Here is a 13,732-nt window from a genome sequence, read left to right on the forward strand (position 1 = left end):
TTTGAAACGCTTGGATGGTTGTCGATATCGTTCACCGAGCTAATACTCGCAACCGATATGATGAACCTGTGCTGTTCAGGGGGGATATGCTGCCGCTGGTTAGAGGAACCATTCGAGTGGACGTTGGTACGATCGCTGTTGGGACCAGGGAGTGGATTGTTGGGGCCATGCTTCGTCGTCCGCTCCTCACTGCAGGCGACGTTTTAGTAGCCCTCACCAGCGTTGCCATTGTGGCCAGGTTGTGAGGCATAAATGTAGTTGGGATCACCCCCAGCCTCGACGCCGTTTCCGTCCTGTCCAAACTCGCCCACGGCACTAGGCTCTGTTTTGGCATCGTTCATCCATTGTGGATTACTATCGATCCCTACTCGATCGCGGTTCGACTGATTCTGTTGCTGTTGGTGATTCGCGTTAGCAACTGAATGATGGAAGTATCCCTCAAACACTTCTCTTGCTACTCGGTATAGGCTCCTCCAGCGACAAAGCTTACAAGGAGCATACCTGCAAGTCATTCACTCAACAGATCCAGGGTCCCTGCTGGTAGAGTACTTGACTTACCTCTCTGTACTTGCTGAGATAAACTTTCAGCGCTTCCGCGTAGTTCTCGAAACCAAGAGACGTCATGGCGAAAAGAATGTCTTCGCCATTCACGGTCTTGCGTTTCTCTTGCTGACATTTCTCCGACGCTGTGCAAGTCAGCATGCTGCAAATCCAAGACATGACTCGGATTTTCAAGTGCGAGTCTCAGTAAGGCTGTGAATCCATAACTCACCCTCGCTTGTGATGAAAGAGATAAATTCGCTGACACACTCTTGCATACACTCCTTGGCCTCTTTCGCGATCTTTGCGTTTTCAGGCAGTGCATTTTTCATGATACGAGCAACTGGAGCAAAGTTTCGAATGTTAGCATCAAGCTCATCAGCTCTGTCGGCCTTGGAAGCGCGAGGCGCTTTGGGTGATTTGGAGGACGAATCGCAAGACATGAGAGGGATCCAGATATGCACGGCTGGGCGGGCTGAGGCGTCAAACAGCTCGCGCAGAAAGGGACGAACAAATCATATCAGGATGCCTCTGTAGATAGATAACATACCATTGGCTATGGGCAACCATCGATCCTGTTCCTTTACACCCTCATACTCGTAGCCCGCTGAGTTTGCGGCTTGTGGGTCTTGTTGCTCGTTCATTTGTGCTTCGTCGTCGGGTGACGGTGCACCATGGTCAACCTCCTTTGGAGCAGCGGATTGGGGGGAATCCGACATATTTGGCTACCTGCAGCGGCTGCTAGCGTCCCTTGTCAAAGGGGATTTCGGGCTCGCACAGCTGGACCTTGCGATGATGTGTCCCCTGGCCACGTCGCAGATGGTAGGGCTTGCAAGCGTTAGGGTGTGCGAGAGAGGAAGAGGGGTCTTGGATCTGCGGTGCTGTGCAAAGTCAACCAAAGAGTACTATACCGATGAGGGTTCCTCTTCACTAATGCAGGTGGTCCCTGGCCCGGGATCTTGGGGCTATGACGCTGTTTTTGGGGGCGTGTGCCTGTGAGGCAAGGAGTGGTTGATGTGGATGTCTATTGTCAAGACAAGGAGAGGTGAGGTAAGGGTAAGGTAACCAAGATACAGGACACGGAGCGGAGCAGGCACCGGAGGGGGGTGGGCCTCTCCGGTGTAAAAGCCAAGTGAAGTGAAGTGAAGGTGGGTGACCATGACTTCGAGGTCCGTCCGGTAGAGAATTAAGGGCATGCATGGTATGGGAGGAGGACAAGAAGGGGCTTTGGTTCAAAGACATATTGGTACGTACAGTCTGGGAAATACAGATCAAACTGAGGTAGACAAGTCGCGCGAGCTTCGAGCTGTTCCGTAACAGGCTTAAGCCGGCTGATAGATACAAATCAAGAGCAGAGGCCGACGCGCGCAAGACAAAGCTGTAGCACACGCGTTTGAAGCTCAAAGGATACGCGCAGGACGGCAGGGCGCAGGTCAACAGCGATGGCGATGGCGATGGCGATGGCGATACACCTCAGTAGGTAGTGATGTCGCCCGGAAGCGTCTCAGAATCGACGGGACGGAGCGGCGCAGATTCGGGTCGCGGTTTAGCTGGAGACCAACGGCGAATTGCACGGGAGTGCGAAGGTTCTACCGGGTACGGAGCTTGAACAATGTGTTACACGAGGATAGCAAGCGTCTCGTTCGCCAATGTCAGCTCTAATACGCCGCCGGGGTTCTACCAAATCGCGTCAGATCCAGATTCAGAGGGAATAATCAATAATAGCTCGGGAGGCCAAAGAGGACCAGGACAGGCCGGGACTGGGGCGTGTGTAGATTCGATGACTGATTGATGATGGAGCGCGATGGGGTTCGCCAGCAGGGGAAAGCAAAGAGCTCAGTGGCGATGGAGGCGAGGCTAGAGTGAGTGAGAGTGCGAGGAGCAGCGAGCGAGAGGGTGTCTGAGTTGTTCGCTTGTGGTCGCAGTTGAGGTGCATATGTGGAGTGCAGCAGCGGGCGTGGGGTTCTTTTCTGGAAAAAGATACTTACAATTGATTGATCGCAGCTGCTGTTAAGCAAGCGAGACAATTAAGATGGTAAGTAGCGGATATGCGGTCAAGACGCGATCCAACTAGTCAAAGTTGCGTTGATCGATTTGGGCAAGGTGAAGAAACTTGGTCAGCTTCGGTGGTGACGGATGGAAGTGGAAGTGAGGTTAACAAGGTACTAAGAAGAGATGTTTCGTTTCCCTGGCACGCCAACAACAAACCCAAGCCCAAGGCTGAAAGCCCCAGCAACCTTGGTACGCACTAACTCAACCCGCACTGTTAACTTCTACCTAGACCCTGGGCGCCATTGCTGAGGTACCTCGTTTCTCTAGGTAGGTACTCTGGAGGCCCGGCCGCTTCCATGCGTATAGTAGGTAGACGTTATCGATAACGAACTTGGGCTGTATCTAAGCCTTTTTGATGAGCTGGTTGACTGTCAGCGTAGGGCCAACTCAACTCAGAAGCAGCACATTGGAGTTTATTAGCCTTACAAACCCTCACAAGAAAGCAACACCAAAGCTTACAGGCACAGTGCTGAGTACATGCTCAAATTCCTGTATAACTATCGTTCCTTTCGACACCGCTATATCAATCCGACTGACCCGGACAAGGAATACTCGCTCGATGGACCATCCATCTGCTCGCTTCCTTGATTCCTTCAGCCGCTAAAAGCAAAAGCCAAAAGCCCTGGGCTTGTCTAGGAAAGAAAGGTTGACAAGTTGCTGCAAACACTCCCATGGGTACACAGGAGCATGGCCCCAGGCGGTGTGTCGCAAACTCTTTTTCACCTACCTTGGCTTGGGGGACCATCGTACGAAAAAGAACCCGTGTTTACAGTGATACTTGCTGTCCTGTACTGGCCGAAGAAACGTGCGAGATGGGTATTCTGGTGCTACACCCAATATTAGCTCTGCTATAGATGCGCTACAGCGAGGCCTTCTACTGCAGCGCTGTTGGATCAGGATCTCTCTCTCGCGACAAGCACATCCATCTCTGTGAATATGACCCCATCTCCAATGCCTCCTCAAAATGACGTCCAGGCACTTGCTCACCATCAGGCACTTGACCGGTCATGATCAAGTCCACCTGGGCGGTAACGGAAGAGGGGGGCCACTCTGATTCCTTATTCGACAATGGCATTTTCAATCAAGCCACCCATCAAAACTGTATCCACGCTTCCATCGCCAGGGTTCAGTTTTGGGCTGAGCTGTTGGGGTAACTCATTGTCGGCCTCATTTGTACATGGCAACCTGTAAGCTTCCGCATAGTATGCCTCAGATGCAAGCCAACAACTTAGCCCCGAGTTCTCTGCCTAGCTCAAAAATTACAGTCCAATAAATAGTTCAGCCTCCTTGTAAAACATGGCCAACGGCCTGGTCCAATACCTGCAAGGACCCGACAAACTGGAGTGTTGGTCATCTAAGTTACGGCTTGATTGTGCCAATCAAAGAGGCCTTCCCATCATATGCCCTTTTTCCAACAGTTGATTTGGGACTTTAGTTATTTCAAAGCTCATCACGGCTTCTGAAACCTTAACAAACCTTTCAATGTAAGCAACATGGAGTTCATGCCAAATGTTAAGGCTTTCTCATGATTGGAACCCAACGCATCCATCCTAGCCAAGCCACAAATAGCTTCAGAACATAATTCACAGTATCTGGTTAGGATAAATGACAGTGATAGCCTCATCAGAGTTCCTGCTGACCGCCCCCTGGCACAGTCAAGGTGAAGCAGGCAGCGTGCGTTAAGTGACGACTTGGCGGCATGACCGCGAAAAGTGATAGATCTTTTATTGACGTGCTGCGATGATAGGAGTTCCTGAAGATCCTAAACTCAGTTCATTGCGGTTCGATACAACGGTTTTCGGTAACAAACAAGCCTATGAAGGCGTTACCAATAAGCTACTAGCATCCTCACTCTGCCCTTCAGGTCTGATTGGACTCGATCACATTTAAGCCATTCCAAAGATCATATTTTCACGGAACTAGAAGCGTCTGATAGAGCATTGGAACGACCGCTGTGCCGCAGGGCCTCCATTTGAGGAGGGGACACAAGTGCAATATCAACCAGTCAGAAGTACATATCTTATGACTTCTGCATGTCAACAACTGATCTGCTGTGCCAGAGGAACGCACTAGCCCCCACAAGGTCCTGATGGATGCTGCTACTCTTGACAAAGGTGGTGGAGAGCTGTCGGAGTGAAGGCAGCAACTGATGACTTGCAGTTCATGGCTAGGCTGCCCCATATCGATCAGACTCTTTTCAGATCTCGGTGAAGATCAATCAGACAGGTAACTTTGAATTTACGTTGCATAAATACACATGGAAAACGCCAGCTGTCCATCGTACTATCTTTGTCATCTTTGGCTTTCTCATTCTCATGCACTTCGCCTCGATGCACACGTCTCCAGTTGAGGCATGGAATATGATGTAACTCTCACAAAAGTCATGAGTTTCAGACAGATTGAGTGTGCGGAAATTTCCTCATTCTTCACCTCAAAAGGTAACACCATCATCAACGGTGGTCCGACACGAGGATACATGTGGCCAGTTAATGCAACCGGTGGGCAAGCCTCGTCAATCGGGGTGTTTCTGTCCATACAAACACATGCCCGCTGTCTAGGTCTTGCGTCGCATTACATTGCATTGTGTGTTTGACGTCCTGCATGTCAAAAACTCTGATGCTTCTGGGGCCTCAATGCGGTTGGGCATGCAGACGCTTTTGCCGCCATAACCCCACAGCACGCAGCAAGTGTACAACGCATCAACACCATCTTTCTATTCCTTCTGTCGTGTTGCTCGTTCAGCCTGAAAGGCCCATATTTGGACGGCAAGCAGGCCATGGAAGTCCGTCTCATCCGCGTCCAGATGAGGCTGGAGCAGAAACATCGGGAGGCCCGATGGAGTGGCATTTACCTCGAGAGAGAAGGAATTTTGAGGAGTAATTGCGTTATTGCAAGCTCTGTCGCATGAGGCTGTTTTCAAAAGTGGCACATCTAATAAATCGCAAGCATGCGATTCTCTGGTAGTTCTCAGAAATCAATCCTCTGTGGTACCAATGCAAACGTTTTCATTATTCTGTCCTCGTAGTCTCATTATTGCTGTACAACCTGCACATTGTTCTTCTTCTGTAGAATGGTTAATATTGGCTCTGTAATCTTACGCCAAGGACTGAAATCATTTCGATTTTTCTCTTACCTTCCACTTCTCAAGATCATCCTGCTTCGTCTTGTATTGCTTTACCAAGTCGTCCAGCACCTTGCGAAGCCCTTCTTGGTTGGTCTTGAGGGCTGGTACTACATCCTTGACCGTCCTCTCAACAAGCACACCGTTGATGAGACGGAAACACTTTCTGTCTTCTGAAAGGGGCTCTAGTGTCTCCAAAACAAGCCTGTTGAAGATCAAATCAGAATCAGTGTTTCAGCACGCGGTAATACTATGTTGTAGGAGGGATATGGACAAGCCGACGCCATGCTCAATCTGTTTGAATGACGGTAACGACAATAATGAGGAGTAAGCCACTTACTTGTGCTCCTCGGCTTCTTGCTCAATGTCACCAATTCTCTGAGCTATTTGCTGAAGAGTGTTCTTGTAGTTGGAGTAGGTGACTTGAAGATCTAGACAGCGTGAGTAAGAGGCGGCGTCATGACATGTGCCAGAAGGAGGGTTGCGCTGACCTTGCTGCTTCTTAGCAGGTACCTGAGCCGCTGAAGACATCTTTTCTGAAGGAAGCAAAGTGTTTCGATATAATGCTTCTCTTTGTTGGTTGAGTATCAATAGATGCTCTCTTGTGTGGAAATAGAAGCCAACGCAAATACGATCCATGCCCCTCCAAATCCCATGGAGCCTCCCGCCTGGTCCGTGCGCCCCGACCCAATATTCAATCTCTTCAGCATGTGGCGATCACTGGATTACTTTGAGGGTCCTCCAATTCTTTGCCTTTCCAGTCTATCAACATCATCATGCATCCTCATCTTCACACAAAGAACGCTCTGGGTAAGTCCATCGAGCGCTTTATCGCCACCGCGCGCTAACCCTAGCCACAGCGTGCGAAGAGGTCATCGCTGCCCTCGAACAGTGCCATAGCCAAGGCTTCATGCACAAGGCTGTGGGAAGCTGCAATGACGCCAAAGAGAAGGTCAATGAATGCTTAAAGATCGAGCGATCAAAGATGCAGGCCGAGAATCGAAATGCTGCCCGGGCAAAGCGCGACAAAATCCGAGAGCAGCAGCGGGAATTGGGACTTTGATATAGAAACGCCTCACGATACGATACCAACGACCCGAGTTCGACACGAAGCGAATCCATTGACGATGGGCTGTATTCAACTTGTATACTAGAAACATTTGAGCTGGCGTTCTGGGCGATAAATTCATGACAAGGAAGCAAGAGATTGATCAGTATATCACCCAAAGCCTCGTATACATTATCTGAGCATGATCCTCTTACTGCTGTGGCATGGAGTTAATTATTTAATAATCGTTTCTGCACATAGAACCCCGGAGCATATATGTTGCATTGTGCATAAGGAGTCCTTCCCTTCCCTCTCCTCTCCTCTCCTCTCCTCTCCTCTCCTCTCCTCTCCTTTCCTTTCCTTTCCTTTCCTTTCCTTTCCTTTCCTACCCACCTAACCAGATTTCTGGATATTGATTAGCCGAGTGACAATGGCTATATCACCGCCACCAGTCTTGCAGGCAGTAACCAATTCTTCAAGGGCTTTATATACCTTAACCATAATAACTGAGAGCATATCAGTGGCAGCTGTAAAATAGATTATACTTATGCCTAGCTGCTTAGCAGCTTTTATTGCATTTATAACTAGTTCTAATCTTATTTTTAGATCTATTAGTATCTATATATTTTTATATAATATAAATAGCTTGCCTAGTATTCAATTATACTCTATATAGAAGTTATTGGTTATCTCTATATAGTTGTAGGTTTGGGGTTGAACAAACCTTTCTGGCCGATAGATTTGGACTTCGATGCCATGGTGTTTCCTCCGTATACCTAACTTGCATGGTGACGAGGGATAAATATCAAGATTGGCAATAAGGTTATCAGAGAGTATTTGCGTAAAATCGCGCTTGATGTAGCAGATGTAAATCGTGAAGGTATAGAGAGATCATGTACGTAACGGCGGCGAGGATTTCGGGTTCAATATAATGCTCTTGACTAAAGGTCAACATCTGTAATCCTGGGCTTGATGCTGCAGAGAATTCAACTTCTTGAGCTGTTGAGAGAAGAAAACAACGGCGGTAATGAGGCTTGAATGACAACTATTTCACGTTACATGCAATGGAGCCGTTACCAAAGCCGTTGTCGGCTGTGAATCACTGTAAATGTTATATAGAGCACATCTAGACTCTTATTGATTCAAGCCTTCAGCCGTACACCTGAAAAGTAGCGTAAGACTGGATCGTCAGCTTCGCCGACCCATACCAGCCAGAATCCTAAACTCATCATAAGGTTCCAATATTTAAATATCGTCTTTTTCCCACCTTCCCCTCTTCTCTTCCCTTCTTTCTTCCTTTCACCTTTCCATCAATCTTACGGACCTGTGCATTGTGCATCTTGTCGGCTAGAGCTATTGAGCTCATTTCCCTCGCCCTCGCTGCCAATTTCCTGCACCTACATCACTCAATAGAAGCATCGACGACATCATCTCCGGCTTGGTCGATCGGTCAGTGTCTCGCGGCCAACGCATCTCCGATGTCGAACATCTCAGTGCACTTATATATGCGCAGTATGAAATGTCATTTATGAAACAAAGCCGTGTGATCGAGGCCGCTATTAAGGTCATGGAAAAGATGCGAGATAAGTTGGGCGGTGATCAGAGGCAGGGTATCGAGCATACGGATTCCGAGAGGCACTGGATCGATTGATGAATATTCTGTTGACCGAAGCTGAGATGGCACTGGCGGTTGAACGCCAGATTTTCGGTTAAGGTAATGAATGAGTGATGGCGACAGTAGCTAGGTATCTTATCTGGTAATTACGGAACATTTAGGGTGGCAATCTGGGCAATGAATTTGCAATACGCAACGAAGTATGGAATGAGATTATTTGATGTTTTTGGTACCTAGTATTAGGTAGTTAGTTAGTAGTTATTACATATAACACAACTTTGCTTCACTTAGCTGCCTTTACCAACTTGCACTCTTAGTCGCCATGAACTCGCATGTTCCTATCACGATCACTTCTTGAACCAAAATTTATATCGGGACGTCAGGATTTATCATCGAACAGGACACTGCCTATCCTCAGGGGGCAAGAAAACAGCAAAACTTACTGTAAGGTGTTAAAATAAACTTAGCAAAAGTTATCCTAAATTCAGTAAAGAGTCCCCTAAGTTTAGGCTAGATTTACCTAAGTATTTCGATCGCTTAGGGTCAAGGTCCTGAGTTTTCTTTCCTCCCCTAGACTATGTTTTGTGAAATATGTGCAGTATTACAATATTGTCTACCTCATTCTTGCTCTTGAAAAGATGCAAAAATGAAGAAAAGAAGAAGAAGAAGAAGAAGAAGAAGAAGAAGAAGAAAGGAAGAGCAACTGAGGGTCGATGACTCAGTGAAATCTCTACAGGAAAAAAGCAAGACCAACCATCAAGAGAATTGTCGTCAGCATTCCGTCGATCGCCTTTACCACCGCCCCTGAGACAATGACAACAGAAGCTTCTGGCCCAACCACTGGTGTATGAGTTGGAGCTGGCCTGCGGTGAAACGTTGGCTTGGGGGCATCAGGATAACCGTTTCCTCCCAGACGCACTGCAGAAGGCTCCGCTTGACCTTGGCTGCCCTTGGCTGCAGGGGAAGAATTCTTGGGCTGAGTCCCCTGAGTATCCGGCTTAAGCTCGTCATGTTCAACGATGCGTGTTTCGTGAGCTGCAAATTCTCTTGTGGGAGCTGCGACAACTGCACCGGCTGGAACAGTAAGAGCAATGGTGTTCTCTCCATTGTGACCACACCTATTACAACCCACCTCGATAGTCGTCATCTCAACCGTTGGCGGTTTCTGATACTGACATCTGTGGCAAGGGGGCGGTCGCAACGTGGTACAATACTCAGTGATAGTCAGGTAAGACGGGTTACTGGGGTCAACAACGGTGTATGTCACAGTGGTGATTATTGGCTCCACAGCTTCGGTTCTGGTGAAGTTGCCTGCATTATAAGAGACAGTTGTCGGGAATGGGGGCGTGATCGGCTTTGCGCCTTGTGATCTAGTGACAGAAACTGAAGGCTCAAGGGTGATGACGGAATCAACAAATGTTTCTGTGCTTGAGGATGGGGAATTTGAAATTGTCGGGTTCTCGTTAGGCAAGCCGGAAGACTCAGAGGTCAAGATAGGTTGAAGAGTGATCTCTGTAGAGACTGCGAGAGAAGATATCCCTGCTGTGCTAGGAGCTTCCGAAGCGGTCAAAGAGCTGGATATGACTTCAATCTGCGCATACAGAGTGAGCAAAATGCCGGGGGGGGGCATCTCGACGTCGAAGGCGCGAGTCCGGGCTTGAGTCGGTCGAAATCACACCGCCACAGAACAGGCCTGGGTCCCCAGGGCATGTCAGATCACAGCGACCGTTGGTCACAGTTTCAGCAGAGTCCAGAGTATCTGCTGCATAACAAGACCTAATTAAGATAAGCCAGATGAGCGTAGCATTGATGATTCAGAACTTACCTCTGGTAGATGCCTATATAAGCACGTCCTCTTCCTAACCTGGCACACTCTGCGGTAGTCATGTCAGGGCCCTCTCCGATCAAGCCAAAGCTGGGATAGCCAGCTGCAGACCCTAAGCAGCCGAAGAACTTGAAAGTCCCGATCACTGCTAGGTTAGACGGTACGGAAGATGAGGTAGCAATTGTTGATGTCGCTGAAGAAGATGTGTCCTGGGCTGTTGAAGTCACGGCTGTTCGGAAGCTTAGTGTCAGATCCAGTTTATGCACATTAGGTGAGGTTTAAGGGGGAAACATCAGAGATCACTCTTGTCGTGTGTAAGTGTCTTACCGTAACTAAGGCTTGTCTCCTCCACTGAGTTTGTGATTGTGCCTGTCGAGGACTCCGTCTCTTCGGTAGCACTTGTTTCCAAGGACTCGGTTGTGGTCATGTCCGGTATGAAGGCTTGTTACGCTATTAGTACTGGGTTCTTTGTAAATATCATGCAATGAACTATGACAGGGATCATGGGCTTTTTTTGTAAGTATGCGCGCTAAGAACTCACTTGTTGTCAACTCACTTGGGAGGTCACTACTCAAGCTCGGTGTGACCTCATCGGTAGATGTTGGGACTGCTAGGACAGTAGATGACACTTGAACTCCCTCCCGAGAGGTCATCGTGTTATCTATGGAGCTTTTAGGCAAACTCGTTGTTCCGAGGCTGGTACTGCTCTCATTGGAAGAGTTTGGAGCTGTTGTAGTGACAGTATCAGATGTTGGGGTAGGAGTTGGTTCGATTACGATGGTTGAATACTCTGTAACTGTGTCACTTGGTTCGACATTTGTTGTATCTGCTGTTGTCGTGGTTGAGTTTGGGAGTTCTTCTGAAGTGACTGAGCTGCTGGCTTCGGTCGATGCCTCCATTAGTTCTGTGGTAGTGACGGTAGTGGTGTCTGCGGTGGTAGTGTCTGTGGTGGTGGTATCTGTGGTGGTGGTGTCTGTGGTGGTGGTGTCTGTAGTGGTGTCTGTGGTAGTGCCTGAAGCAGTGAATGTTGTTTCCTTGGCAGTTGTAGTAGTCGTATCCTCAGGGGCGGTCATAGTAGCCGTCTCTTTGCTAGTTGTTGCCATACTTGTATTCTCAACAGTACTAGTTGCCTCCTGAGAGGTAGTTGTTGATTCATTCTGAGTAGTTGATGTAGGGGGCTCTTCAGAGGTAGTTGTTGTCTCATCTGCAACTGTCGTCGTCGTAGACTCCTCGGCAGTGGTGGAGGTTTCTTCTGCTGTTACCCCGATTTCGATCGTTCCGGACACAGTTCCTGAAGCAGTGATGGTAGAGGTATAGGGAGTATCGCCTGCTACCAATGTAGTTGTGGTTGTGACGTAGGCAAGCCGGAAAGGTTCGTTGCAGTCAACGCAGGCTTCAGCTTTAATCATCAGGGCTGAGTCCCACATGGCGTCTCCAGCATCACAAATTGCGACGACCACAGTCTGCGGACCGCCGGGGAGTGACGGTACATCGATCCAATAAGGCGCTGACGAGCCGGGGTACGAGGTAACGCTGTTGGGCGGTACGATCACCAGAGGTTGTGACAGCCACGGGTTCGTCGCGGTCAGCCTATTCCCACTGCCATCCAAAGCATAGTTCTGGTTGTTAACGAATATACCAATTGTATCGGGAGCGCCCCTTGGTTTGTTAGTTGACGGTAAAACGATTTGTTGCCAGTATTACTAACCCAAGTTCCTCCGAAGCCATGACAACCTCAAATCTCATTCCTCCAAAGCCTGGAATAACCATGACATCCGCAGTCAATATCGCAGCGTTGTTACTTGAACCGCCGCCGCAATACGTTACTGACCCAGCCGCACCATTGTTCACGTAGTGGTCTCCATTTGGAAGAGCTCCCACAGCAGCTCCGGAGGTGAGGATTGCTGCGTCTCCCATACCGAAAGGTCCATCAGTGAATGTTCCAGAACTAACCGATGCCCCAGTAAAGGAAGCTGAGATGATACTGATGCCATTACCAAAGATAGCAGAGGCCAGAGCGTTTCCGTCTGTGTTTGCCGTGACACTGAATGCGCATGAAGCACGCAGCAGTGCTGCTAAGGTAACGAGACTTGACAGATGAAACCCCATCTTTAAGAAAGTATTGCGGAATTAATCAAATCGAGGGCAAACGTTGCTTTCCTCTGGCTTTCAGTTTAAGGAGTGGTCGGTGGATGAGATCAAGAAGGTTCTTTATACACCTTTCATAAGCAGCCCATATCTGAATAGCAACTACAAAAGGGGAACTTAGAAAGTACCCCAATGCACTCATCAATAAGATCCATTCCAGTGCCAATAGGTTGATGGTCATCTTGAGATTACCTACTATCAGTCGATCCACGCAGTTGCCTCTAGTTGTCTGCAGCTAACACGAGTCTTGTGCTGCTTTCTTCTGTCTCATTTCTGTAGCGGTTAGAAAGACTACGAATAGTGTGACAATTAAGTTCAGAAGAGTTTAAATCAAAGTCTTGTGCAGTCTGCATATCTTAGAGTGACATGCCAAACATCCCCTTGCACTACAATTTTTCAGGATGTCATCCAGGCTTAGTGAGTTCAATATCGACATTCCATGGATGAAAGCTTGGTTTTGGGATCAGAGAAACCATAACACTACAAGGGACGGTTGTGCCGCTGTAGTCTCCTTCGATAATGAACTCTTCAGCGATACTCAAAAAAAATCTGGTATTTTCCAAATTACAAGCCGAGCCACATCACATAATAGGACCTTCTGAAGCATGATGAAAGGTTTTCGTTCTTATTCGAATGCTCCCAGCCCAAGAATAACATGTGTAATCGATGATGATAAGCGAGACGTTGGCCTAAGAGGTAATAATTCTGGTATGAGACATTTATTAAGCATGTAAAAAGCTTAGCCTTAAACCCATGATTCTCCCTGAAACTTGGCGGGTCATTGTTGAAGAGTCAGAACATCGGCCTCGGGGGGCAAGAAAACAGCGAACCTTGCTGTGAGGTATCAAAATAAATTTAGCAAAAGTCATCCTAAGCTTGGGCTATATTACCTAAGTCTTTTGTCATTTAGGATCGAGGGCCTGTATTTTATTTCCTCCCTAGATCGGTATTAATCAAATGAGACAGCCCACAATACACGACTCATGGCGGGCGGTTGATGGTTGGGAATGTTATGAGTAGAAGTCATGCCTCGTAAGATTCTACTTTGACGCGTTTTGAAGCCATTTATTCCTATCTTCTTACCATAAAGGAGGAGCCTGACCTCAACCCTACCAGAATTATGTGGTGATCGCTCGACAATACACCACATCGATAGAACTGCATTTAAAGCTCTTTCTCATATCGTATGTCAATTGAGGGAAGTGGTCCGGGTTCTGGCGTTGTTAAGCATATCACGACACTATGTCGATGTCTCGCACTGAGTCGGAACAGTTCCAGATAGCCAGTCCTTGGGGGGTAAGAAAACAGTAAACCTTACTGTAAGGTGTCAAAATAAACTTAGCAAAAGTTATCCTAAGCTTAGGCTATATTACCTAAGTCTTT

At 48.0% G+C, this 13,732-nt stretch overlaps 4 protein-coding genes across 4 annotated transcripts; 1 reads left to right on the forward strand and 3 right to left on the reverse strand.

Moving 5' to 3' along the window:
* Positions 1-203: 203 nt before the first annotated feature.
* On the reverse strand, positions 204-1,259 carry FMAN_04323 (putative transcription factor HAP3; the record flags this gene model as incomplete). Its single annotated transcript, XM_041828981.1, has 4 exons — positions 204-395; positions 559-686; positions 773-883; positions 1,091-1,259. 4 exons carry the CDS (start codon positions 1,257-1,259, stop codon positions 204-206), a joined length of 600 nt encoding a protein of 199 aa, XP_041679790.1.
* A 4,363-nt stretch (positions 1,260-5,622) lies between these two features.
* FMAN_04322 (uncharacterized protein) lies at positions 5,623-6,244 on the reverse strand (the record flags this gene model as incomplete). Its single annotated transcript, XM_041828982.1, has 4 exons — positions 5,623-5,655; positions 5,726-5,918; positions 6,054-6,144; positions 6,205-6,244. 4 exons carry the CDS (start codon positions 6,242-6,244, stop codon positions 5,623-5,625), a joined length of 357 nt encoding a protein of 118 aa, XP_041679791.1.
* Positions 6,245-6,489: 245 nt separating this feature from the next.
* On the forward strand, positions 6,490-6,776 carry FMAN_04321 (uncharacterized protein; the record flags this gene model as incomplete). The annotated part of the gene is made up of 2 exons (XM_041828983.1): positions 6,490-6,523; positions 6,574-6,776. 2 exons carry the CDS (start codon positions 6,490-6,492, stop codon positions 6,774-6,776), a joined length of 237 nt encoding a protein of 78 aa, XP_041679792.1.
* Positions 6,777-9,106: 2,330 nt separating this feature from the next.
* Positions 9,107-12,310, reverse strand: FMAN_04320 (uncharacterized protein; the record flags this gene model as incomplete). The annotated part of the gene is made up of 6 exons (XM_041828984.1): positions 9,107-9,967; positions 10,053-10,152; positions 10,202-10,430; positions 10,529-10,642; positions 10,758-11,860; positions 11,910-12,310. The coding sequence occupies 6 exons, from the start codon at positions 12,308-12,310 to the stop codon at positions 9,107-9,109; spliced, it is 2,808 nt and encodes a 935-aa protein (XP_041679793.1).
* Between the last annotated feature and the right edge of the window lie 1,422 nt (positions 12,311-13,732).

This window comes from Fusarium mangiferae (genome assembly GCF_900044065.1).
Source record: "Fusarium mangiferae strain MRC7560 genome assembly, contig: FMAN_scaffold003, whole genome shotgun sequence".
Classification (NCBI taxonomy): domain Eukaryota; kingdom Fungi; phylum Ascomycota; class Sordariomycetes; order Hypocreales; family Nectriaceae; genus Fusarium; species Fusarium mangiferae.